General features: G+C 39.0%; 1 protein-coding gene across 1 annotated transcript in view; it reads left to right on the plus strand.

The window, feature by feature from the left end:
* Positions 1 to 930: 930 nt before the first annotated feature.
* PITPNB (phosphatidylinositol transfer protein beta) overlaps positions 931 to 27,793 on the plus strand; it is an 862,947-nt gene continuing 836,084 nt past the window's right edge. The window contains exon 1 of the mRNA XM_044068302.1: positions 931 to 1,014. Coding sequence (XP_043924237.1) covers positions 995 to 1,014 — 20 coding nt within the window. The 5' untranslated portion in view covers positions 931 to 994. The remainder of the gene's footprint in view (positions 1,015 to 27,793) is intronic.

A 27,793-nucleotide genomic window follows, 5' to 3' on the forward strand; every position in this document is an offset into this window, starting at 1 on the left:
ACTAATAAAATTTGTGTTAGCATACAATTTATGAAGGATATAAAGTCTGAAACACAAATGTATGTCATTATTTAGTGATTTCAGTACTGAGTGATTTGCCAGAAAACCACAAATTGTATGAGGAAGAGACCAAAAATTTTGACATTCTGCGAAAATCTGAACAGTTGAGAGGAATGACATTTAAATACCAGTCTTAGAAACTTCAAGTTACTATAAAAAAAAACATAAATTCAACGAGAAACAGACGAAAAATATACGGCGAAAATCTGGACAGTTCAGAGGTATGGCAGTACTTCCTTCTATTCATTGGTTTTTTAGAGAGAATTCTAAAACCAGAAGCTTGACGTCAGTTACCGAAGTTGCAATCTTACACTATATGTTTCCTTTACAAAATGCAATCGGTATTTATTGTATTTCCTGTAGATAATTTAGTGTCACTCAGCGTTTACTAACAATGTCTTGACTAATCATGTTTCTTTAGCGGATAGCTTTTCGATACACTTTTTTATATTTACTTATTGTAGAGCTCTTGCCCTTCTTGGCTAATGCTTGCAGCATCATTTTCTTGATGAAAGGAAAAATGGCTCTTTGCTTATAAACAAGACTGGTATTAACGGATGTTCGTCTTTTGATGCGCGTTTAATTGTCAAGATTACTCCTAATGAAATAAAACGAAGAGTTTACTTTTGTTGTAAGGTGGGTCTCTCCGAAATGGGCACGGCTTAAAAGTCTAGTCTCCTCCTCCTAGACGACTAATCTCCGGCATCTCTCAGTATTTCTTTTGCGGTGAAATCATTATTCCAGGCAGACTAAATCCCTTTACTTATTATGAAAACAAAAATCAGCTGACTGCCCTTTATTAAAAGTCGTCCAATGGACGTAAACTACCTACAATTTCTGCACCAATGATGGGGGGATTGGGTAGGGTTTCTTTGGAACGCATGCGCAGTTCTCGTGAAATGTACGCAGCTACTGACCCGGTTGAGAGGCGAAGATGGTGCTGATTAAGGAATTGTAAGTCTAACTGCGGGTAATTGGAGGGTGATTTTTTTATTTCAGGTGAAAGCTGCTATCAGACACGTGAGTGGTGTGGTCTGAAACTTATTTTTTGTGTGTGCTTTTGCTGGTTAGACTGACAATGAAACTGCTGTTCTACATACATACATACATATATATACATTTTTTTATAATTAAGAATCAGTTCTTACGTGCTTGCCATCCATTCTTCTTGCATGTCTGTTACTGTTAAGATTAGTTTTCACTATCCCTTGAGGCAAATAGTGAGTCCCTGATGGGAGGTAGGAGCTACAGTACAGAATTCATAAGGAAGTGAGGCTTGTTAATGCTGCAGTGAGTGATCTGTAAAGAGTGCTGGTTTTAGGTCTTGCTTTCCTTTAGTTTCCACAGATGGAATGGTCTGTTCAGTATTTCCATGACATAATTTACTTCCTCGCCTTAAAAAAAAGTGGAACTAATGTTACTTTTCAAATATGAGCATTTATTTTTATAGGACTTTTTTGTAAAGTTAGAAAGTTAAATGTAGCATCATTGTAAGTAGATCCTACATTAGAAAAAGTGTGACACTTTTTGTCTTGGTAATACTCCGTAATTAACATATTGTGAGTATTTAGTGTAATGGTATAGGTTGTTATGGGTGAGTCAGTGGACTTTTTGCTGTATTTTCATAGTTTGTTTGTTGTTCCATAATGCTTATATCATGGCAAAATATTGATTTCATTATTGGAAAGTGTACTAATTCTTGGTGTTGATGATCTTGTTTTTTGAGGCCAACATTGTCTGTTTTTTGAGGCCAACATTGTCCTGCTGATGCCCCAAGATATTTGTTTCCTAGTAGCTTTGCTTAAAGAAAAATGTAATTAAATGTGATAGAGGTATAATTTTCTTGTTGTTAGTGGATTAGTAGTAACCAAGTGTAATCTTGTTTGTGGACAGCAATAAAGAACAGGAACCAATTGCCATTTTTTTTTATAAATTTTGAGTCCAGGTGTTGACAATAAAATTGATTTTTCCAAAGTTTATCGCGTGTCAGCACCATGATTTTGATTTTTTTGAATTATGACTGGATTATGACTGGTTTAACTATGTAAAGACTTTTACACAGTATTTACATGTGAAATAAGACAATTGCACCACTCAGAACTGCTTCCTTTTTAATTTTTGTTTGCAACCTTATTTAGTAGATATGCCTAATAAACTTGGTTAATGTAACATTCAATAACAAATGCACTGTATGTGGAGGAAAGCTCTTATTAAAGCAAATAATAATAAAATGGATATTTACTAACTTCCTCTTTGGCAAAATGAAACTGAATAATTTCTGAGAGTTTCAATGAAAGTTTGGTTCACTTCAGGGTAGAACTGATGTAGTACCTAGTTCCAGCATGCTGGTCTGGTCCCTGGTGTCTCTAAATATTTCTGAATGTGCATCTATACTGGCCACAGACATTTATGAATATGTACGTATAGAAAAATGAATCCTTTGCAAGGTTTTTCTTTTAGCTTATTAGAAGTTTGGGGTCAGCAGTGGTAACTAGCGCATTCTTTAGTCGTTCTAAGAACATTAAACATCAGGTTGGCATGTTTCTAGGTCCCTTGTCTTTTCAGTTAGACAGACATATGCATCGAGATGCAGACAGTCCTGTGAACCTGTGTTGCAGATGCTGGATTGCACAGTGTCTTGACATTTTTAGCTGGAGAGAATGCGTGGCATCTATCTATTAATTATAGTACTGTGTTATATATTTAACCTTTGCACATCTTTAGGAATGTCTGCATTTTTATGCTGCTGCATGTTTAACTATATTCTGATGTTAGTATTTTAACAGTATACAAAGTGTTTTTGCCTTTTTGTACTGTATACATATTTATGCGTGGCATCTATCTATTAATTTATAGTACTGTGTTATATATTTAACCTTTGCACATCTTTAGGAATGTCTGCATTTTTATGCTGCTGCATGTTTAACTATATTCTGATGTTAGTATTTTAACAGTATACAAAGTGTTTTTGCCTTTTTGTACTGTATACATATTTATGCGTGGCATCTATCTATTAATTATAGTACTGTGTTATATATTTAACCTTTGCACATCTTTAGGAATGTCTGCATTTTTATGCTGCTGCATGTTTAACTATATTCTGATGTTAGTATTTTAACAGTATACAAAGTGTTTTTGCCTTTTTGTACTGTATACATATTTATTGCAACAATGTTAATATTTGGAGTATGAGTATATTTTCATATGTCAGTGTGGCGTTATACAGACATTCAGACTTCATCTAGTAAATGGCTTTGAAGGTATGATTAAGACTGTCGGGATGAGTTTCATAACTTGGCTATATGTACTAACTCTGTTAACACATCACTTCTAACAACACTACTTCTCTGTAAGTAGTTACATTCCTAGCTGCAACCCTTATCACGGAAGTATTACTAACTATGGACTACTTTGCCTAAGTGATTCTACCTGCCTAATTTCCTAACTAATGTTATGTTCCTCCACATATATAAATTCAACTATATATTTGTTATTTAAGTGTTTAAAGTCTTGTTCTATATGATACTATGCATATGTTTTTGCTTTTACATTTTTATTCTGTGAATGTGTTAACACTCATTTTGTCAATTTTGTTTATAATTTCTATTCCTTATTGTGATAATTTGTATGCAAGCTTAGACTGGAGCTTTTCTCCCTGGGCCTCCGCTGAAAATGGGCACTGTCCCAGTCGGACCATCCCGTTAAACAAATGTAAAATAATTAACGGATTACACACAAAATAATACTACAGCAGGCAAGGTGCATAGCGAAAAGCAAAATGAGAAAAAGGAGCAAGTAAAAATGTCTGCAAGAATCTGGTGAAGCATCAAAATCACTAGCATTTTAAGCTTTTCAAAATAAAACAAAGCATAAGTAACTTTATTTGCAGCTGATACATCTGTCATTTTAAGTCTTTAGGATGAGGACTAGATATCATTCGCCATCTCTCTATGTGCCAATATATTTTTGCTGCTATATAGAGTAATGTGTGGAATGTGTTTGTATATAATTTTGAGATTTGATTGATGACTTGGATGTCTAAATCTATTATGATTAAGGTTATTATTTTTATTTAAAAACTATTTTAAGCAGTGCCTACATTTTTGCTTTTGAAAACCTTGTTCATCAACTCTTTGAGGGATCAAGTTGTACATATCTTTATTTCACATGCGCAATCTTCCTGCATTTTTCAGTCCACCTAGGTATTTGTAAGATGATTGGAGTAACATAGTGTTGCTAGAAAATGCATTATGCCAAGGACACTGCACTGCTTAGTATCCACTATTTTTTCTGCCCTTTCTTAGATTTTGCATGGATTTAATTTTCTTCATGTTGAAAGTGTGACTGAGGTTTGTGCCTAAACATATTAAAACATGCTGTTAGATGCAAACTATCTTGCTCAAGAGTTTCTTATTTCCTCCATGGATCACTCACTCATTGAAGTTATGAAATCTTCTAGTCATCTTGCTGTTGGACAATAAATGTATGTTTATTCATAGAAAACTGTCCTTTACATAAACTGGTTAGAGGCTTGTCATGAATTTTACTGTCACTTGAACCAGTATGGGTACAGCCCATACATTCCAGCTACATAGACTGCTTTGTGCCTTCCATGTACTAATTAACATCACAAATATACTTGAAAATGAATAAAAGGACTAAATGCTTGGCTAGTTTATCTTAAAACTTTCACCATTGTGAAGCTTTACTCAAGGTTGACTGGTTAGGATTGGCTAACTATAAATACTGACAATGGTATTGTACTCGGTGATCAGTCTAATGAGTGTCGCGTACAGAGGAGTGATTACATCTCTGGACCTGGATGTTGTACCTTTAGCTACACATTGTGCTATGAAAAAGGACTTCCTAAGTGAATGTTTGGTGTTCAAAGGACAGTTTGTTGTTGACATAGGTTCCCAGGTCCCTGCATGTAGGATACATTTTCAGGGGGTTGTTGTGATATTTGCTATGGGAGTAGCGCTTGAGAAAGGATATGATTATACATTTCTTGTTACTTTCAGTCCATGGTTTTTAGAGGAGTAGCTAGCTATTCTGGTGCTTAGAGGTACTCCACTGATATGGTACTACCCTTTGAAAAGTTTTTCCAACTTGAAAAGCAAAGAAAAATCTCTTTTAGCTCTTTAAACTGCTTGCTACATAGAGTGGAGCTGCTACAGATTATGCCACACACAGAATGTATAAAGTGCTTTTTCAGTTGTACAAGAAAAAAGTTTATACCATGCACTGAGTGCTATGTGCTTCAGCTCTCACCATAAACCCAATACCAGCATTCATTTCTGAATGCTGGTAAAGCACTGAAGACCAATTTGGATCTGTCCATTACACCCTCTTGCATTTTGCAACCAGGGAGGCTGACCCCTTTGCACTACCCTAGTCTCTTTGAGGGTTGTAGTGTCCTCTGGAGTGTTTTGACTGCAAAGAAGTAAATGCCAAAGAGGGGTGACACAGGGACTGAACCCTGGAGTACACTGCTAGAAACAGTTCTTTTGGAGGATGTAGGGCTGCCTACCGTTATTTCCTGGATTGTGTTTGTGAGCAAACTTTCTATCCGTTGAGTTACATAGGAGTATGCACTTGGCTATGAGAGAGTTTATCTAAGATACCTGTATGTGGGATGGTATTGAACACCTTTATAAGTTCTGGATATAAGGTGTGTATTGATTTGTCCTAATCCATTGCAACAGTAACTTTTTTTTTTTTCAAGATATTGACCAGATTAACTAGGCAGTATCTGCCCTCAATGAATCCGAACTGACTTAGATCAAGAGTCTGTAGGTTATCCATTTCCTTATGTATTAAATCCATAATGTTACTTCCTATAGCCTTTCAAATGTAGCTGCTTTAAGTTTATAGGTCTATAATTACGTGGGTCCACTGAAACCCTAGGGAATGGCTGTTGCTGTCCTCATTCATCTGGCACAAAGCCTGATTGAGACTAATATTGAATAGCCACTGTGTGTGTGTGTGTGTGTGTGTGTGTGTGTGTGTGTGTGTGTGTGGGTGTGGGGGGTCTGACAAGTAATATTTTAGGCTGACAAGTAGGCAGGCTGTTATGTTGCCTTGTCCCTGTACAGTGCTGGGCATTTTTTTTCTGATGTTTCTAAAATAGGTAAAGGCTTTATGGTTATCATTCACATGGGTGGCTGTTTTTATATCCTGTTTGTCTTTGGATGATTTCATCTGGGTCTGGTGTTCCTTGTTTAGTCTCCCAAGAGGATTTTTGGCATCTATCACTGCATGTAAAAATATATATATATATATTTTTATTATAGAGGCTGTTTATATTAGGATCCCACCATAGTGAGTTTGTTTGTTTTTGAATAGTAGACGTATTTGTTTCTGAGTGGTGTAATTCTCCTACTTTTATGAAAAGTTATATTCTCCTAGGAGAATTGTGTCTGGCTTTAACATTACGAACTATTTAGGTAGGAGGTGGGCTGATGACATACAAGGGGTTCTGTAGTTAGGCACATGCATGCATAGAAATATTTCAAGTACAGGCATTAATGCCCTTTTAGCCTGTCAATATACTAAAACAGTTGCCATAATTTGTCCAGGCTGTTCTTAAAAATAACCTAATGCGTGCTTTAATGTAACCAATTAGTACACTTCTCATTCCTGTAAAACCTTCTACATAGGTTATCTGATGATTCTCAAATACTTTTTGAAAACCCCATACATTCCCAGAAGTAGATGTCTGTAAATGCGCGCGCGCTCTCTCTCTCCCTCTCTGTCTTTCTCTCTCTCTCTCTATCTATATATATATATATATATATATATATATGTATATGCATGCCTGAATAAGGTTTCCTCCCCCTCTCTCTCCTTTATATAATACACTGTACGAGTTCAGAGATTGTAGTCTTTTATAATTTAAATATTCTCATCCATGGCTGCCCTTTGTATACTTCAACTGTTTCCGGTTTACTTGTGTTTGTTTTCTTATTAGGTTTCCATATTGTTATTCCCATATTCAAGTTTGGGTCTAATGTGACTAACAAACATTAACGTCATAATTTCTGATTTCCTAGACTGTGTAGACTTTATACAACATATAGTTCTGTAACTACCATTAACCAATTGGTTGATATAATTAGAAAATCTCAAAGCTGGATTGATTCATATGCAGTTCCTTAAATGAATCTACAGTTTCAGTCAGTATGTGCTGTATTAAACATTCACCTTTCAGTTTGTCACCCAAATCTCATATGCTTAGTTTTTGATGTATTTATCAGCATATTATTTTCCTGTTCCCAAATGGTCAATTTAGGTAACTCCTTTTGCAGGTATGATATGATAAAGTGGTTTGTTAATGGTTATTTGCACGTGGAGGAGTTCAGCTCCTATGTAATACATCCAAATGTGAAATGTGTTTTTATTTTAAGAATATGGAGACATTGTTCTTTTTGTAGCCTTTGTGTAGTGTGGTGAGTCTGAATATGTAATAGACATTAAAACCATGCAATGATGGAGTGCTTTTAGTGGTCAGTTGTCACAATGAAAATATTCTAGGTATGAATTTCTTCCACTACTGCCTACGTACTGTAGATCTATATAGCGGTTTTAATTCATTGCTTATAATGCTGCCTGTATAGCTTTGTGTAAGACCCATTTTTGTTTTGTACAAGTAGTATTTTTGTAGACATTTTGCTGGCAAATATTCAGGTAGGTTGTGCTCATTTGGACCTTCATCAAGAGCAAAAATGAATTTTAGTGGTTTATCTCTCTTTTTTGGACTTTGATTGTAGATAAGAGTAGATTTGAATGAGTGCTGTGGTCTTGTATGCTGGATCATTATGACCTACTCGTATGTTTATTTTATTGTATTTCTTAATGTGGGTATACAAATGTTATGGATTTGGGAATATTAATGAGGGGGCAGTAGACTACCTGCACATTTTAGTTACAAGCTATCTGTAACTTTAATGTTCTGTAACTGAAGTTTTAATGTTTTGTTTCTTTATCTGTTTTATGTGGAGCTTTTCTCCCTGGGCCTCTACTGAAAATGGACATATATCCAGTTAGACTAGCCCGGTCAACAAATGTAAAATAAAATCTCAATGTAAATCATTACGCCATTAGATGGACTGAGAGATGACCAACTGCCAGTGCTAAATCAGTGGTAATAAAAGGTGTTGGCTCATTTTGGAAGAATATTATAGATGGTGCTCCTTGGGGATTGGTGTTTGGTCTTGTGCTCCGTGTTTCTGACCTATCGATATATGCGAAGATTTGGCTGTATAAGACTGGTGTAAAAATTAAAGATGGCAATGACCTAAGCTATTGAATGCTTATTTAGAGCAACAATTTAAGTTGACAATAATTTATTTTGTTCTGCATTGCTACTTAACTAGCTTAAATTAAATAAATACAAATAAAAAAATCATAGTTTGAAGTCAGACTGAATTTCAATACAAATGTAAAATCATCTCATTTTGTTGTGTGGATGTGTCTTTTAGCTTAGGATGTGTTAATTCCTAAAATGTCTATGTTCAACTATTGGGAAAAGGACTCCTTTTTTAAGAATCATAAAGATAAAAATAAATGATGATAAACCTCTTCAGTTTAAATTTAAATCCTCACACAAAATCATACATACTTGATAACTGGATCCACAACCATCATCACTCCTCTCTAGGTCTGTCTTCCGCTCCATCTTTACCTTTTTAAATTTCACTTCTTGTTTTCTCTTTTTTTATGTCACTTCTTGTGTTTTTTTTTTTTTTTTTGGTCTACCTCTTTCACTATTTGTTATTTATGAAACACCTCCTCAGTCTTCCTCTTTATGTTGCTATTTCTTATTTATTGTCTAGTTTTTCAAATTGTATTTTGTAATTTGTGTGGAGTTTTTCCGGCCAGTAAGATTTTCCTAGTAACCAAATGTAAATGAGAAAATAAATCACGTAATGGATATTCGATACAAGGCAGTGAGGAAAGCTGGGTTAATATTATTCACAGTAATAACAAGGGATGGAGACACGCTGACCTGTAATCAAGTACATCTTGGTCTTCTGTAGCCTGTCCGTGACAGCTATGGGTCTTCTAGAAAGTGTACAGAAGTGAGTGGCTGTAAAACATTGAATTTTACCAAGGGGACAAAGAAATGTAACTTAATACAGCATAACCTTTAGATGTTTCTAGAAGTAAGCTGTATTTATCCTTTAGGGTTGAGAGCAATCCAGTACTAAAAAAACGAGCTTGGCTTAACTGCGAGCTTGGCTTAACTGCAGGTACACAGTATCACAAGAACAAAATTAAGGATATGCTATTCAATCTAGCATTGAATGAAACAAAAAAAAAAAAAAACTTAACTTATGGAATAATTTTTCCAGTAAAGTTAAGGGTATACTATTTTCAAGGTATATGTTGATATATCATTCCTTGTTTGATATATATTTGTGTGTGTGTGTGTGTGTGTGTGTGTGTGTGTGTGTGTGTATCTAGAAATGCCGCTTCCTCATATTATACAAAGTCCTTTTTTTGACCTAAATGCAGCAAAACTTGCAACTTGTAAGATCCCAGGATAGCATGTTTTTCATTACAAAGATAAGTGTACATATGGGTAGGTGAAATACATGGTTTCATAAAGATATGCATGTAGTGTAAAATATCTGAATGGTCAGATTTCTCTTTGTAGCAGCACATGTGGATCTATTCAAACCTGTTTAGAGTGGGTTTTAGAGATATACAAGGCAAACAACTGTTTGAAATGACTATCTGTTCCATTTAGTATAGTGTAGTCAACTTGAAAATGTGTGGATCATTGTGGATAATTTTAAATAATAAAGTGCCCAATTTATTCAGAGGTGTGTATAAGAACATATACTTCTGTATTGTCTGAGAAGGGTTACCATTGGTTGTTACTGTCTCTCCATGCATTAAAATCCATGTTTTTGACTCTGTAGATCTGTAACCCATATGTATATAGGATACTTGGGTAATGGAATTTTATTATCTAGTTTTTGATAAATTCTAGTATAATCATTTTTAACAGTACTTAAAATATTTCCTGATTATATAGTCTAGCAATTTGGACAAGTCTCGCACTCCAATATATATTTTGTGCAGCTTGTGCTACATTAAAGTAACACACTTCAGAATTTTAATAATAAGAAAACTCCAACTAGCCTAAATAACCAAAACAACAATTGAAGAATAAACATAAGAAATTCAAGTTGTGAACAGTAAATACCTGATTTAGTCAAATACACTAAGCACTTTCATATATTTTATACGTAGACTTTTCAGAGCTGCATGAATTAAGTCACAGGCAATTCCTTCATAAGTATTAAAACCTGTTTTCATATGTATTAAGTCACACTTATGAAACTACATAAAATGCTGTAGTAGCTGTGTCAGTTAACGCACAGCATCATTTGAGGAGTACAAGGCACTCTATTGAATCGGCAGTTCGTCAACAGAGTGAAATGCTTGGAAAATTCACGCAGACCACTCCTTATTGAGCGCTGGTGATGTTGGTAGAAGGAAGATCAAGTGCATGAAGGTAAGATAAGCAGAGGTTTGGGACTGTAATAGCAGAACATTTAGTATGGGTGGGAGTGTGTGCCCAAGCAGTTTTGTGAGTTAGATTAAGGACTAGGGAAGGGGACAGATTTAATGCTGTGCATGCATGCCGCTGTATGTGGTGTGTGTCTGAATGTCTTGTGTAGTGGTAGTATGGAAAGTGTTTTTTAAAAGTATAGGGTTGGGATTATGGGCATTGTTGGGGTGTGCATAAAGTATTGCAGGCCACCTGCCCATCCTTACTAAAATGTGTGCTAACTATAACCCTACCCCCTAATCTCAACCCTATACCTTGCCTTATAAAAACTCTTTTATGTAACTCTAATACTCTTCAGACAAAGCTTTATGGCTGCTGGGAAGGTTTTGTTTAACCAATTGCAAAAGGAAATTGTCTGCATTCTTTTTATGTTTTGCTTTGTTTTGGTTATTGATTTTCAAAATGACTGCATCAGTCACCTTGTTTTGATGCATATACTCCATTTGGTAGTTTATTTAAATGGTGTGTGACTATTTCCAAGTCTGTAATATTTCCAAGTCTATAATATACAAGACAGTAAAGTAGCTAGAGTTGGGCAAAAGGGGGCAGTTGACCACGTTGCAAAGTGCTAGGGGACGCAATCAGCAGACAAGCTAGATGACAGCTTAGTATATTCAAATGAAACTGATGTGTATTGTTCACAGCTTTTTTTCATATTTAATAGTAAAGGTTTCAAAAAATAATTCCTTTATGAAGGTGATGCTACTGATCAGTTGATAAACTATTTAATGTATGTATTGTTTGTGGTGGTGCAGCGGTTAGCATTGTTGCCTCCCAGCAAGAGTTTCTGTGGTTCTTTTCTCAGCTGGAGCACCTTCTGTGCAGAGTCTGCATGTCCTCCCTTAAAGCCATGCAGGTAGATGTGTATGTGTGTACCTCCTGTGAAGGTTGGGTGCCGGGCTGGCAACTCGTCACCATAAAAACACCACTGCCAGTCAATCTGCTGACTGGTGATCCACTGTGGCGACCCCTAACTGGGAAAAGCCGAAAGACATTGCTTTTCATTTTCACATAAATGTGTGCACACAGTTTTAGCATCTTGTCTTTTAAAACGGTGGCAGGTATTATGGAGTTTGCCACCATTTTATCAGTTTCATTTTCAGACTAGGCACTTTTTCAAGTGATTGGAATTTACATTTAGTTCCAAAATTCAGGCTCTTGTATGTCCGTCTTTAATATTACTTGTTCTGCTAGATCTGACTGTGTATCTGATTTTAAAAGACATTTTAAGCAATAATGTAAGTCTAAACATTTTTAGCAATATAAAACAAAGTAACGATCCCTCCTGTGAGGGTGTAGTTTATTGATCAGTGCATTCCAGACTTCTGGTTAAAATGCACACATGCTGATGGCCTACCTAACGGTTAATGAAATTGTGGGCTGCAGTTTATAGTTTTACGCTAACAATGTTTAAATTAGTTTAAAAATGTTTAGGGACACCAAGTGATGGCCATTATAAATATGAGACTGTAACAGAAAAGTAGATGTGTTGCAGCTTCAGTTGTTACAATAAAGTGTTATGAGGAGCACACTCTCTTTTCCTGCCTCCTTTGACTATTCCATGACTATTCTCCACTGTGGAATGATTTCTTTGATCTACACTATTGCGTGATAGTGGCTGTTACGTAGAGGACAAACTTCTCCAAGCAAAGCTTGTAGTGATTTTAAATGCAGTCTTTCATACGTTAGTACTTCTGTGTGGGTTTAAAGTCCAACAAGTTTCACTTTGAGTGTGAGTAACTTGATGGCTTCATTATATGCTATATTTATGTTGTATATGTCAGTAGGAGCAAAAGCATAAAAAGAGTTCACTGAACCGCAATGACCTTCGGGGGGGGGGGGGGTGTCACTGTATATCATCCTTTAAGGCAGTGACCTTAGAGTGTGAATAAGAAGTTGGGGAGGCTGACCGAGATCAGGCATTAAAAGAAAAGCACTAATCTTTTCCATATAAGATTTTAGCTTTTTTTATGCCAGCTTTTGTTTTGTTTCACTCTGTAATGTTGTAATGTTGCTCTCTGTTAAAGAGCCACTTGAAACCTTGGGTAGGCTGTACAGAATGATAAAGGAACAGGGGCAACTTTTTAAGTGTAGTGCAATTTTATGTTCACAAAGGATGGTGCCATTTACTTGTATTTTAGACAGTCAATTTCTAAAGCAGGTGTTTCAGTATAACCATACATTCCACAGAGGTACTTTATTTGGTAATAACTTCATTGTTTCCCTTCTAACAGCAAGAATTTCATACTCCTCGCTTTTTGTGAAATTAATTGGGATATCTGGATAGACCATTTCACATTTTCAGCCTTGACCTCCGTCTGCATGTGCTTGCAGAGATTTTCATTGTTTACAAAACTGGATTCGATGATTTGAGATGTAATGTGCTAAACTTGCTGCATTTTTTAAAATATGTTATAGTCATTTTAATAGCTGTATATAAATATGGTCTTAAGAGCTGAGATTGACAACATGATGTAATACTGGTGTTTTTAAAAACTGATTTGCATGTCGGATGGTTACTGAACTTGTAAGAACTTAGTTGCAACTGATAGTTGTAATAGGGCACATTTATTACAAGATGAGTCGCTTTGATATTATAGCCTGCCTGCTTCTTAAAGTTTATGACCTTCAGCTATGTTCTAATTTCCTGTGAGTTGTGTATTAGATGGTTAGCTCTATTCCTTTTCGACTTTCCTTTTAGACACCAGTGATTTTCATCAGTTGCCTTGCACAGCAGAAGCTATGAATGTTCTTTTGGATGTGCTTTTGTTTGTAGACTGCTTTGTTCACTTTTTGTCATGTTTCTAGGTTTTGTACTGTTATTTACGTGGTATGTTTGTATATACCTGTGTGTGTGTGTGTGTGTGTGTGGAGGGGGCGGGACTGGTTTAAATAGTTTTGTATGCTGTATATTCTGTTTGACTAGTGTTTGGAATTTGGCACTTACTTGTGTATACTGTATGTAGAAATGTTAATATAAACTAAGGTTTTTGCCCTCTTAAATGTAGAAATGAATGCCTATGAGCACAATTAATGGAATGCAAAAGAACAGACTGTTGAAATGTATAAAGTTTATTCAATTTTTAGTTTTATACTGACATGCTCTCCTGCAGTCTGCCTCTGGGAAGCTGTTCTTTACCTCTTCCCTTCCTTGTAATATTTGTAATGTCTGGGACCCTCTGTAAAGACAGAATCGACTTGAATGTGTGTTTGAGCCTAAATTAAGTCTTTTATGTGACCAACATTACTCCACAACACACATTTTCTGTCTGAACTCTCTATGGTATAAAGGTGTATATATACTCCAGTATACTGGCTCCTCCTTTTCATAGTTATTTACTACTCCTGAGTGTGTCTTGCTTGAAACAATATAGCAAGATCTCATCTGCTTGAGCTGGGGATAGCTCAGGTGGATGTAAAAGATGCATTTGGTTAAACTCTGCCTCTGCTTTTTGAGGGGGATGGAGAAAGGTGCTGTTTCTGGTGTAGTAAAGCCTAAGGATCTACACCAGATTTCAAATGACTTCTTATTGGCTCATACCTTGGGTTTAGCAATGTTGGAATCCTATCAGTAGTTATTATAGCAATAACCCACGCCTGGGTGTGGGTAATGCTGGATTTGCCCACGGTTGGTGTGGTTTGGTCACGAGGGCGAAGCCCAAGTGGCCAAACAAAGCCAACCGTGGGTAAATCCAGCATTACCCAAACCCAGAAGTGGGTTATTGCTATTATACAATGACATTATTTAAGAAAAAAAATAATTACTTTTCTTAAATAATGGCATTGTATAATGCCTCCTTCTGCAGCTGTCTGGTATTCTGCGGCAGTTCGCGACAGCTTTAAAAAAAGCAACGGAGAATCTCCGTTTTTTTTTTAAGCTGTCTCGGTATGTTAAACCCTTTTGAAAAAAGCAATGGAGAAAGCAAGATCTCCATTGCTTTTCACAAACTGTCTTGCTATGTTAAAGGAGTTTAACATAGCGAGACAGCTTTAAAAAAGCAACAGAGAATCTCCGTTGCTTTTTTTAAAGCTGTCTCGCTATGTCTCGTTTAACACAGTGAGACGGTGTGAAGTAACGGAGATCTTTTATAGTAAGTCCGGGCGACCGGACCTTTTTCCATTAGTATAACTCTGATTTACAATGTGCACGCTGTAGTTGGCAGATTGGGTTCAACATGGTTGCGCTGGCTTTATCAGCATTGGTCCGTGAATATACTCCAGAACTGCCTGATGACATATTTCCTCAGTGTGTGTCTGGATTTGAACATAAATTTGTACTGTCCTAATTTTTCAACAATCTTAAATTAATTACTGCATCATTTTTCTTTGAGAAACCACTTTCCTACACTTTTAATTTGGGAGGTTTCACTAGCATTTCATACATTGTAGGTAATTCAAAACAGTGCTTGTTTGCAATTTGAAAATTCAACACAGTACATTTACTGATTTATGGAATTTCTTTCATCAGTACTCTTGAGCACATTTTCATGCTTTAAGAACATTTCAACAGTACATTTCTGCAAATTCCAAAACGGAGTTGTGACGGCTCCAAATAAAGGCTGCATATCATGTAGTAAGCATGCCAATGGCCAAGTATAAGGCCATTGGCATTGCAAACAGTGAAAAAAAAAATACAAAAATCAACTTCATTTTTTTAGCCGATCTCGGCTGTTTAAGCATAGGGCAGCAGCACTCAAACATGATTGGGGGAAAAATAACAAAATAAACCTAAATTAAGTATTCTCACTAAAATCAGTATTCTGTGAGAATGCTTAATTTAGGTTTATTTTGTTATTTTCCCCCCAATCATGTTTGAGTGCCTCTGCCTTATGCTTAAACAGCCAATTCTCACTAAAATCAGCATTCTATACTGCGGTGGTGGTGCTGCGGTAGCGTTGTCGCCTCACAGCAAGACGTTGTCCTGTTTGATTCTCAGCTAAAGCGTCTTCTGTGTGGAAATGTGCGTGAATGGGAGTACCTTCGTTGAAGGTTGTACGTCAGGGCTGGCAACTCCATACGTAAAAATCTGCTGCCAATTATTAGCGGACCGGAGTTCCGCTGTGGTGACCCCTAACCGGGAAAAGCCGAAAGATATAACAACAACTAAAATACTAAAATCAGTATTCTGCCATGCAAGTCAATGGCAGGCAGAAGACAACATGGCCAGTGAGTAGTGGTTGCTAAGGGGGAGGCTCAGTGTGAGACATATAACTGTGCATTAGCAGGCAGTCCTATGCAAATGAGGAGAATGATAGTGAATGCCAGTTTACCCCAGTGTGTGAGTCAGGTCAGGTCCCAACAGTGTAAGAGTAGGAATAGCTTGGTGCAAGCCTAGGAGTTGGTAGACATCATGGAGCCCTGTGTTTTGGGGTTGCTCTTAGCTTAGCACAGCTAAGCTAGGGGGTGTGTCTGAATCAGCCTAGCACTCCTTATACATTGCCCAAGCCTGTATGTGTGCAGCACACCTGGTTTTAAAGGAAGGAAAAAAAAAAAGTTAAACCAGGAAATAGCAGCACTGTGCACATTTGAGCACTCTGTTTGCACGGCATGCCCCCGGGCTTAAACAGGAAGGCAATGGGAAGGGAAAACCGCAGTAGGAAGGTAATCAAGGAGAACTAGCATAGCTGGCAGGTGAAATGTATCAGAATCAGCCAATTACACAGGCAGCCTCCCAGCACACTACTATAAACTATGCAAACACCTTCCCCTCTGTTTTTTCCCACACTCGACACCACCGGTGTAAACAAGCGGGGAACTTTTAACACTCTCTCACAACAGCAAAATGATATGGGCTGCAATAGCTATCCTACAACAACTTGTGGAAGAGGCTGAGGGTGGTGAGGATGTGAATGCTGTCCACCAACCTAGAGTGAGGAGACTGAGTGTACAGACCCAGGGTAACCTACCAGGGGCTACATGAGCTGGAGATAGTGGAGCACTATAGGGTGGACAGAGACCTCCTACAACAAATTGTTGAGCTGTACCGGTCACGCCTGACACACGCAACTAACAGAGGGTAACCCATCCTAGTGGATATCAAGATATGTGTAAGCCTGAGAATACTAGCTAAGGGTACCTTCCAAAGGCAAACTGGAGATATGATGGGGATCTCATGGGCATCAGCATCCAGGGTACTCCACCAGTTCCTGGATGCCATGTCGGTGAGCATGTATATTTCCCTAACACCCATGAGGCGTTGGCCAGCAATATGCAACTGTTCCACCAAATAGCAGAATACCCTGAGGTAGTGGATGCTATAGACTGCACGCAGATATGCATCAAAGCACCACCCGGTGAGTGGGGTAGGGGCTACATCAACCGCAAGGGCTTCCCCTCCGACTGCCAGGTTGTGTGCAATGCCCAGGGCATAATAATGAATGCGTGTGCTGGCTGCCCTGGAAGCTATCACAGTTCCCACATCTGGCATCTGCCACAGCTGTTCCAGAGATTTGCCAGTGGGGACATCCCCGACGGCCACCTAGTGGGGGGTGCTGGATACGCACTGGAGCCTTGGCTGATGACACCCATCAGAAATGCACACACACCTGAACAAGTACTCCATAATGAGGCACACGTACAGACCAGAATTATAGTACAGCATGTGTTTGGGATGCTCCAGTCATGGTTCTGGTGCCTGGACACATCCGGTGGGGCCTTGCAGTACTCGCCAGCTACATGTACCCAAATTGTCCTCGTATGTGCCATGCTACACAATATGATCCTGCGGAAACAGCTGCAGCAAGAACAGCACGGGGCAGGGCCACACAGCCCCCCACCATTGCCAATGCCTGCACAGGCACAGAGTGACTAGGGAGGAGAAACAACGTGAGCCTGCCCCGGTAGGGAGAAGGAGGCATGCCCAGTATGCCCTGGCCTTGCACCCAAGGAATAATGCCTCTCTCTGACTCTCTCATACAGTAAAAGAGCTGCCAAACATTGCACTATTTGTGCTCAACCATGTGTAGGGAGTGTACTATATGCATCTGACATGGGCAGCCCTGCAGCACCACCCTCAATACTGGCACACCCACAAGGTAAGTGACTCACACATGCCAGCCAGGGGGGTTTACATACTCGACAACAGTCACAGCCAGCAGGACAGGTGTAGACAAACGCAAACAAAGGCTGTGCTATGGCCTCTGAATGATGCCTATGGGTAACCCCTCCGCAGGCCTACACAGACTATAGCATGTTAGCAGTGGGATGTCAGTTCTGAAGGGTAGGAAGTCTGAAACTAATATGTAGGTAAATACAAGCTAAGATCTATAGTACACTGGTATGCTTCTAGGCAGCATGATGGGTAAGACTACAGAATGAAGTGGAGTACCTGACATATCAGTACAGTCATAGCAAATGTGTACAAGTGTCAGATCCTATGTAGAAATGTAGTAACAGTCAGGTGTGCCGCCCCAAACCTGTGTAGGATGGGGGGCACACCTGACTGTTACTATGAAGAAATGTAGTAACAGTCAATGCCAAGGGATCGGATACCCTGCAGAAACGGTATGCTACCTGTAGGTGGACAACACATGGGTCAGCACTGCAGTACAGACTACCTTGACGTGATCCACACATGGGCATACTGGGCATGCTCACACACTTAAACACATGAAGGCCATATCTGCAAACACCAGTGGACCAGACATGTCTGGCAGTTGTAGATGTAAGTGCAGACACTCCTCGGTATGCACCACACATGCTTTGCACAGACAGTGGACAGGAATACAGACATATATCTATGGACAACGCACTATAATAAGCCAAAGGTAGACGTACATAGATGTGTGGAAGAGGGTGACTGTGACAAGAAGTCATCCAGGGCTGTCCCACCCAGCACACAGCCAAAGGGCCACAACCACATGAGGTCCAGCTGTCACTCACTGTAGATACTAGCCATCGGTATCTGTCCGCAGTATAGACTGTGGTGCTCGTGCTAGTTGTGCAACATGACTGTACAAGGAAGTAGTCATCTAGCATCTGTATACACGTACCTTTGAAATATATGACCCTGTGTGTGGCTGCATATGGTGTGCCAACCTCTAGATGAATGGGTTATGGCCCATGCGCACACACTGTCCTTTCCATAGCCCTACTATGACAAGGCTGCTGAGGCAATCCACTGTGAAGTACACCTTTGGGAGAGTTGTAGTCCAGTAATCTCCGTGGCGCGTCCCATAACTGCGTACTGCTGTAGTGTGATAAACTAGTTAGGTTGTGAGTTCCATTCACAAGCATGGCAACTGTGTGTGTGTGTGTGTGTCTGTCTGTCTGTCTGTCTGTCTCTGTTTGTGTAGAGAACCATGCTTTTTAGGGTAGTCACACTCCCTACAATTGAAATGCTATACCTTGTTAAGGCTGCTGATGTCATCCACCTAGAAATACATTTCTGGGAAAGTTGTAGCCCAGTAATCTCCATAGCTCGTCCTATCCCAGACTTGGCATGTGTGTGTGTCTCTGTGTAGAGAGCATAGCTTTTTAGGGTAGTCGTACTCTCTACACTTCAAATACTCAACTTTGGCAAGGCTGCTGATGTCATCCACCTAGAAATACACCTCTGGGAAGGTTGTAGCCCAGTAATCTCCGTAGCGCATCCTGTAACTGCATACTGCTGTAGAGTGATACATTAGTTAGGTAGGGGTTCTAATCCCAGACTTGGAAAGTGTGTGTGTGTATGTCTGTCTGTCTGACTCCTGTGTAGGGAGCAATGCATTTTTGACTAGCCACTCTCTCTACAATTCAAATGCCCTACTTTGGCAATCCTGCTGATGTCATTCATTGTGAAATGCACCTTTGGGGAAGGAGTAATCCCCATGGTGCGTCCTATGACAGCTCCATACTGTAGTGTGATGTAGACCTCTGTTAGGGGTTCTATACCCACACATGTCGGTTCTGGATGTTTTGTGTCTGTTTCAATGTCTCTCTAGGGAGCAATGCATTTTAGCCTAGCCGCACTCCTTACAGTTCAACTGCTCTACTTTGGCAATCTGCTGATGTCATCCAATGTGAAAGACACCTTTGGGGAAGGTGTACTCCAGTAATCTCTGTGGCGCATACTATAACTGTGTAGTCCTGTAGTGTAATAAACTAGTTAGGTAGGAGTTCTAATCCCAGCATGACGTGTGTGTGTGTGTGTGTGTGTGTCTGTAACTCGTATCCTATGTGGAGGTGGTTGTGAGTGTGTAACAAGTGGGCCCAATGTGGAGCGGGTTTTGCAAATTCCTTATATGGTGTCCCTAGTATATATCAATGTCCACCGTACAGGGATAACAGATGTGAAATAGCCGAGAGGCTGGGGTGTAGATTCATACCCATACATGTGACATCAAGGCCAGGCAGACAGCAGCCCCAGTATTACCGAGAGAACACTCTCAACCCATGTCTCATACACACATACACTTGCCTTGGCTTCTAACAATATGTTGGTAGTACACTGCATTTTGCCCACTGATAGTAACTCTGGAGTGATTTGCAGTGGGCTATTTAGGGCATGGCGGCACCCTGTCCATCTGTCCAATAGGCACATACATGCAGACAGTGCACCTTCCCCATGTTCCCCACTGGACACCTGCAACGCCTGTGCTGCCATCAAAGGTGACCCACAAAGGAAATACCATGCCTGAAAACATGGCCCTGTATGGACAGATGCCACTGACACCAGGGAATGCTGTTAGCATGCTGTCAATGTAGGTGCAGGGAAACCTGCTGTCCATTACCTGCTCCCTCCACAGGAGGCCAAGACTGGCACATCTGATGATAATCTGTGTACACAACATGGGCCAGACACCACAGGTGCAGTTCCACATGTCACTGTACATGCATGTGGGAGGTGTGCACATCCCAGACACCATCCATATCATGAACTAAGGAACACGTACATGACAAGCAATGCACAGCATTGGCCACATGCAATAGTCACCCAGGTGACCTGGATGGTGGATACAGTACTCACCTGTGTGGGCAAATCCAGAAACTACACCCCTTAGCCACAATGCAGGCCATTGTCATGTGGCCTGATGCCATGGTGTACCCATCACCTAGCCTTGTATAGCCATCTGGCACAGTCTATCACCACACACCCATGTAGAATTGCACCCATGCATGTCAGTACTGGCACTGTGTGTGTTGTATGATCACATTCACACTCACTACAACCCCCATTGGCATACTGAAGCATGCTGTCTGATGTCAGACACCTCCCCATACCCTTTGCCCATATAACCTTCGTATGACCCCTGTCTAATCTAAAAGTGTACTAAAAATGAAACCTTTTGAAGAAATCTAAAAACATATTAAACTATACAGAATAAAACACATATATTCTTCATACACAAATTTATAATCCATCATAAAAACAATTACTATTCATTTATGGAATTAAAATTATACTTTCTCTCTCTCTGCCTTTTCATTAAAACTGGCTTTAAACTAACTGCATTATTCAAACCTGGACTCGTATCAACCTGAAGCCTAATAATCCATTCAAATTCTTTCAATTCTAGCACATTATTCATATCACCCTTTCTTACACCCATCTCAACTGTACATATAACTCTAAATTTAAATCTATGCTTTTCATCCTCATCAATAATATGCTTACTTAATGCATTTGTTAATATCTTCCTTCTTATATCTGACTTATGCTCTATAATCCTCTCCCTTAATTTTGTGGTGGTTTTACCCACATAGAATGATGTGCATGCCATGCAGGTAGCTAGATAAACCACCTGTTACAGGTTGTTAGGGCTCCCAGGGTGAAAACTTCTCCACTCGTTGGGTGTATATAAGTATTGTTGCCCTCATACAAATCATTGCAGCAAGTATGAAGTAAATAATGATCGTAAAACTTTGTTTCTAAGTTTCTCTTTAAGAATTAATTGGCGTTTAGTGTGATAGGCTGGCTGGAGCTTGTGATTTAACTGTATCTCCTTTTTAAATGATGAGAGAACACAGTTATGTACTGACGAAGCTTTATAATAAAGTGTTTGGTGTGACAAGTGTTCGTGGTTGCTTTATATATTCTGGAGCAGTATCACCAGTGTTAACTTTATTTGAGATTTTGGTTGGTGTATGCTGTTAGCGCCAAATAGGACAAGGAGAGCTTCAGCCAGTTGGGAGATTGCCATGTGCCATGGAGAATGGAGAACATAAGAGCACCGAATGGTTCTGTGAAAAAACTGCTACAACCACAGGAGAATCCATTGCTTAAAATGATTGATATAACTCCTACATAGGCAACCGTTGACCAAAAGGTGGAGGAGTTTAAAGAGAAATTGATGGTTTTGGAAAATAAGGTGCAGACTTGCAAACAACTCCAGTGGCAACGGTTATCTGGAGTTGGGTGTAGTATCGAGAGGGTTAAGGATACTAAAAATGCCTTCTTATGCTAATGCATATAATGAACTATTAATGCAGTGGCAACAATTAAATTTGAAACTGAGTACAGACTACATGAGACTCAAGAATGCATTTTTTGAACCAATTGAAAGTAAACTTCTGGAGGAGATAGAAATGCTGGAGAACACTATTGTTAATATGCCTTGTTTTACAGAATTTTGTGAGTTGTATCAGACTGTCTTGACTCGTCTTTATACACTAGACTTGAAACTCCAGCAGAGAAAGAGATGTTAATGACTTTAAAAATAATCACATCTTCTCTTGGCCAAAGAATGAAAATTATTATTTGACCCCTAAAGACAAAACATCGACTGTGAAAAACAGAGGGGTTAACTCTTTGGATCAATTAGATACATTTGCAATTAGATACATTTGAGTTACAAAAGGTATCGGCAGATTCATCGGCTAATCAAAGAGGCCCTAAAAGGAATGCTGTCATTACAATTTCGGAAACGGCCAATGAGCGACAGTCTTCATCTACTAAGGAGGGCATAGATATTGCACCAGTTTCATTAGAATGCAATGGCGACGCCAAGAGAGATGATGTCGTACGTCCTAAGGTGAGGGAATTGACTACTTCTGGTGGTCTGAACAATACTAAAGAGAACACTAAAGGAAAAAATATGCAGAGGGAGATTACTTCTTTTTCTCCGTTTCAGCTAAAACAGACGGAGAAAATATTAATACAGTCTGTGCAGAAGGGACTGCAACGGCAGACCCAGCAGTCCAATTTAGGTGTCAAGAGGAAAAGCAGCAGCCCGATAGTCTACAACAAGGTGAGCAGACGCTCATACAAATGACAGAGGTACTGTAAACCTTTCGAATTTAGTGTTAACTGAAGCACAATTAACAATTTTAAGCAAAGGTCTGAAATTCATCCCTAATGCAACGGATGATACAGTCCAGGCTATAACGGACTTGAAATTGTTTTTGCGACAAGTTAGTTTAAAGCTAATTTTTAAAGATAATTGCATGCCTATGCCAGTGTGTATAAAAAAAAAAAAAAAAAAAAAAAAACAGTTTTGTGTCCTATACTGTCTGCGTACTCCAATATTGTTGAGCATGAACTGAGACTTTACTATAGGAGAAAAAATAGGAGTAAATTATATAATTTTATCATATTCTGAATATGTAGCCATGAAAGAATTGCAAGGATGTGATGATTTAGTAATAAAGCAGGCCAAGGGGGAGCAGTGGTTATAATGGAAAAGGATATTTACATGATGAATTTTAAAAATATCCTGAATGAAGCATGTACCTTTAGAAAAATTACTTAGTTCAGAGACATATAACTGAGGTGAATATGGTAATATATGAATTACAACTTAATGATGTAAGCATAGATTTGTTTAACTGTTTAAGTGTACCATGTCCTAGGGTGCCACACATTTATGGTATCCCTAAGATACACAAAAGCCTCATAGATCCACCACTGAGACCTATAGTCTCAGGGGGTGGATGGATAACGGAACCTATTTCTAAATACTTACTTACAAACAGTATTAGGAAAGTATTTGGGAGGATGTTCTACGGTACTGAAAGACACTAATAACTTCCTACATGATTTATACAATTGGCAACTAAACTATAGAGGAGAGAATTATATTATGGTATCTTTAGACATCACTTAATTATTTACTGTCATTCCTAATAATTATGGACTCAACGCAATTCACGATTTCTTGAATAATGAAGTCAAAATGTATAGCAGGGAGATTGAAAATGTCTGTACCCTACTTGAAACAGTGCTAACGAATAATATTTTCATATTTGATGAAGAACCATACTTACAGGTGTAGCAATGGGTACTCCCATAGCTAACACCTACGCCAATTTGGTACTATATGAGTGGGAGAAACGTGTTATACGTAGTGATGTGAATGGAATGAATGAGAATGTTAGATTCTACAAGAGGTTTGTAGACGATTGTTTTATGATTTGGAGTGGTTCTCTATCCGATTTAAATAGCTATGTGCAATACCTCAATGACTCTACTGAGTTTTTGAGGTTTAAAATGATAACATCAGATCAAAATATAAACTATTTATTTAGATGTACATTTATATAGGAATGAGAATAGATTGGAGTCCATGATATATAGAAAAGAAGTAGATGCTTCTAGATACATCAATAGGGACAGTATGCATGCACCGCACACGTTCAAAGGGATATTGAAAGCACAACTAATAAGAACGAGTAAATTGAATACCGTAGATAGTAATTTTAAAGAACAGGCTATGGTAATGATCCAAGACTTTGAAAGAAATTGGTACCCGAGATATATTATAGATAGTCTATGAGGAAGTGTTAAAGGGAAGAGAAAATAAGTATAGACCAGTTTTTAGTGGAGGAGTAGAGAGGCATGGGACATTGACACATGGGGGCAATAAAGTAGTAAGATACCTTACTACGTATAATCTCAATACTCGTAATGTACGAGATATAATAGAGAAAAATTGGCCTATTCTAATGGCTATGCCTGCAATAAGATCAATAGTAGGTGATGGACCGAGTTATGCTTACAGGAATTCGGAAACCCTGAAACAAAAGCTTTGTTATAAAGATTTTAAAGAAAAAAATACACACGGAAAGGGACTGGGACAAGAAAATGTTATAACTGTACTTGTTGCAATGATTTGTATGAGGGTGACAGTACTTATATTAACCCAACGAGTGGAGAAGTTTTAACCCTGGGAGCCCTAACAACCTGTAATGTAACAGGTGGTTTATCTAGCTACCTGTGTGGCATTTTAACCCTGGGAGCCCTAACAACCTGTAATGTAATGGGTGGTTTATCTAGCTACCTGCGTGGCATGCACATCATTCTATGTGGGTAAAACCACCAGAAAATTAAGGGAGAGGATTATAAAGCATAAGTCAGATATAAGAAGGAAGATATTAACAAATGCATTAAGTAAACATATTATTGATGACTATGAAAAGCATAGATTTCAATTTAGAGTTGTATGTACAGTTGAGATGGGTGTAAGGAAGGGTGATATGAATAATGTGCTAGAACTGAAAGAATTTGAATGGATTATTAGGCTTCAGGCTGATATGAGGCCTGGTTTGAATAATGCAGTTAGTTTTAAAGCCAGTTTTAATGAAAAGGCTGAGAGAGAAAGTATAATTTTAATTCCGTAAATGAATAGTAATTGTTTTTATGATGGATTATAAATTTGTGTATGAATATATGTATATGTTTACAGTAAGAGGAATATGTGTTTTATTCTGTATAGTTTTAATATGTTTTTAGATTTCTTCAAAAGGTTTCATTTTTAGTACACTTTTAGATAGTAAAACTTTGTTTCTAAGTTTCTAATTAATTGGTGTTTAGTGTGATAGGCTGGCTGGAGCTTGTGATTTAATTGTATCTCCTTTTTAAATCATGCCTCTTTACTCCTCCCTCATCAGGCCCATAATTGAGTACAATGCCCCTTTTGGGATGTACCTTACCAGACACCTGCAGCAACTGGAAAGACCCCAAAAGTACCTCACCAAGAGGATCAAAGGGCTCAAACAGATGCCCTATGCTGCCTGGTTAAAGAAACTCCAGCTCTACTCAGTGGCATACCGCCTGTTCAGAGGCGATCTGTGCCTGATGTATAAAGCCATGTCCAATGCGGAATTAATGGACATGCTTCACCTCAGAAAATCCAAATCCCATCGAGCTACGCGCTCGAGAGACTTGAACCTCAGCACTGAAATAAATAGGACATGCTGGAGGGACAGATTCATAACCCAGAGGCTCCTTTCACTCTGGAATAAAATCCCAGTCCAGGTTAGGCAGAGTCCCTCATTGACTCTCTTCAAGAGGAATCTTGATGAGTGGATGGGAGATCGTAGGTTTACCCCGGGTATCACTTCTGTGTCCCTGTTAGACAGAGGCACAATATACTAACCTAGAAAAAGGGCATAGCAAAATAAATTTAAAATAGGTGGCGAAAGCCAAACACATTCTGGCTAGACTTATAAATACCCTAGGGCAGATAGCCTAGTATGAACCTAGAGAGAACACAGTTATTATGTACTGATGAAAGGTGTAGACCCGAAAGCTTTATAATAAAGTGTTTGGTGTGACAAGTGTTCATCGTTCAATTATATTCTGATGCAGTATCACCAGTGGACCTTTCCATTCCCTGTGAGAAGGAACTTGATCTGTTTGGCAAACAGCATCTCAGATGGATTGGGGATTTACCTCTAACAACATACACTGTGGAAACAGAGCAACACACAGGAGGGGATGTGCCTGACCTGACTACAGACTGTAAGTGCAGCTATACTGCATTTGGAGTAATGTTGGTTTAACAGGGTGTGTGTAGATATGGCTGTCCTACATGTTACAATACCTGCCATGTCGGTGATCTGTGTATGAGGAATCCGTATCTGTAGGATCATCTGCAGACTGTGCTGTGTGTGGTGCCTTTGGTTTCATATGTTACCCACAGAGCACCTATCTGTGTATTGCATAAGGTAGTGTGAGGATTGCAGTCTGTACATGGTGGAACCGTGACAGTTACTGACTTCATATTCCAGGACATATGTAGTAGCAAACCCTGTTACAACAGTAAATGTGTGGAGGTTATTACAGCAACATGTCAATATTGACCCTGTGTATGTGCTTCCAGCCACACCTCTGTCATCCTTTGTACATATGTCGAGCATTAAGAGGTACACCATAATTAGTGACATCATATCTGATAAGCTAGTGAGATATCAGACTGCTACACTTTATGTACAGTAGGGGTTATATTTGATGACATAACCTGGACATTTTGTGGTTATGTGTACACTACTGAGGTCTGTGTACTTATGATGAATGTCGACAGTGTGTGTAATGTTAATATGTACGTTGGCCTGTGTACAGACTGTGGTAGATGTCATTGTTCTTGGTCCTGTTCTATCTTATGTTACATGCTGCTCCACTGTATGTTACCATATCGACTTGCATGTTTGTAGGGCCATACACACACATGTCCCATACCACAGACAGGCATCGGACCACACTGTGTAGCGGTCTAGTATATTTAGGGTTTGTGTGTGAGTGGCACATATGAGGATGGTGTTGAACAGATGGTGCGCTAGCATATTACAGTATATGGACTATCTGTGGCCGCGTTCACATTGGACGTAGTTATGCACTGTCACACAGGTGTATCTTCCCTGTGCTGTGACATGCCTCTAGAGCCTGCTATATATGCAGGTACATGTGCATTCCCCCATAGGAAATGTAGGCCAGTGTTGAGTCAGTCTGCCTGTAGCCTGCGCAGTGCTTTGTTACATGCCTAGCAGCTTAGTGTACTTACCCAGTGAGATGCCATGTCCAGATACTTGCAAGATGTACTGCTGCCGGGCCTCCCTTGTCATGTATGCCAGACAGAGCAGTGTGACATGTCATGTCCAGATATTTGCAAGATGTACTGCTGCAGGGCCTCCCTTAACAGTCATGTATGCCAGGCAGAGCAGTGGGATGCTGTACAGATGTATGTCAATATCTACTGAGTAGTATGTGGCCATGGCACCTCTGTACCAGCGGTTAATATGCGTCAGGACAAGGTGTGTGAATACATAACCTATGGGGGCATATGTATACCAGACATTACGTGTTACACCCATCTACATGGCTGTTAACATCTACATTGTCAGGCTTGGTCCACATGTTTTGCAGTAAGGGGTTCTGTGTATACCTCTAGACTGCCCAGAGTGTAGTAAGGGATTCTGTGTATACCTCTAGACTGCCCAGAGTGTATCAGAATG

This window comes from Protopterus annectens, chromosome 4.part0 (genome assembly GCF_019279795.1).
Source record: "Protopterus annectens isolate FY-2018-M chromosome 4.part0, PAN1.0, whole genome shotgun sequence".
NCBI lineage: Eukaryota > Metazoa > Chordata > Ceratodontiformes > Protopteridae > Protopterus > Protopterus annectens.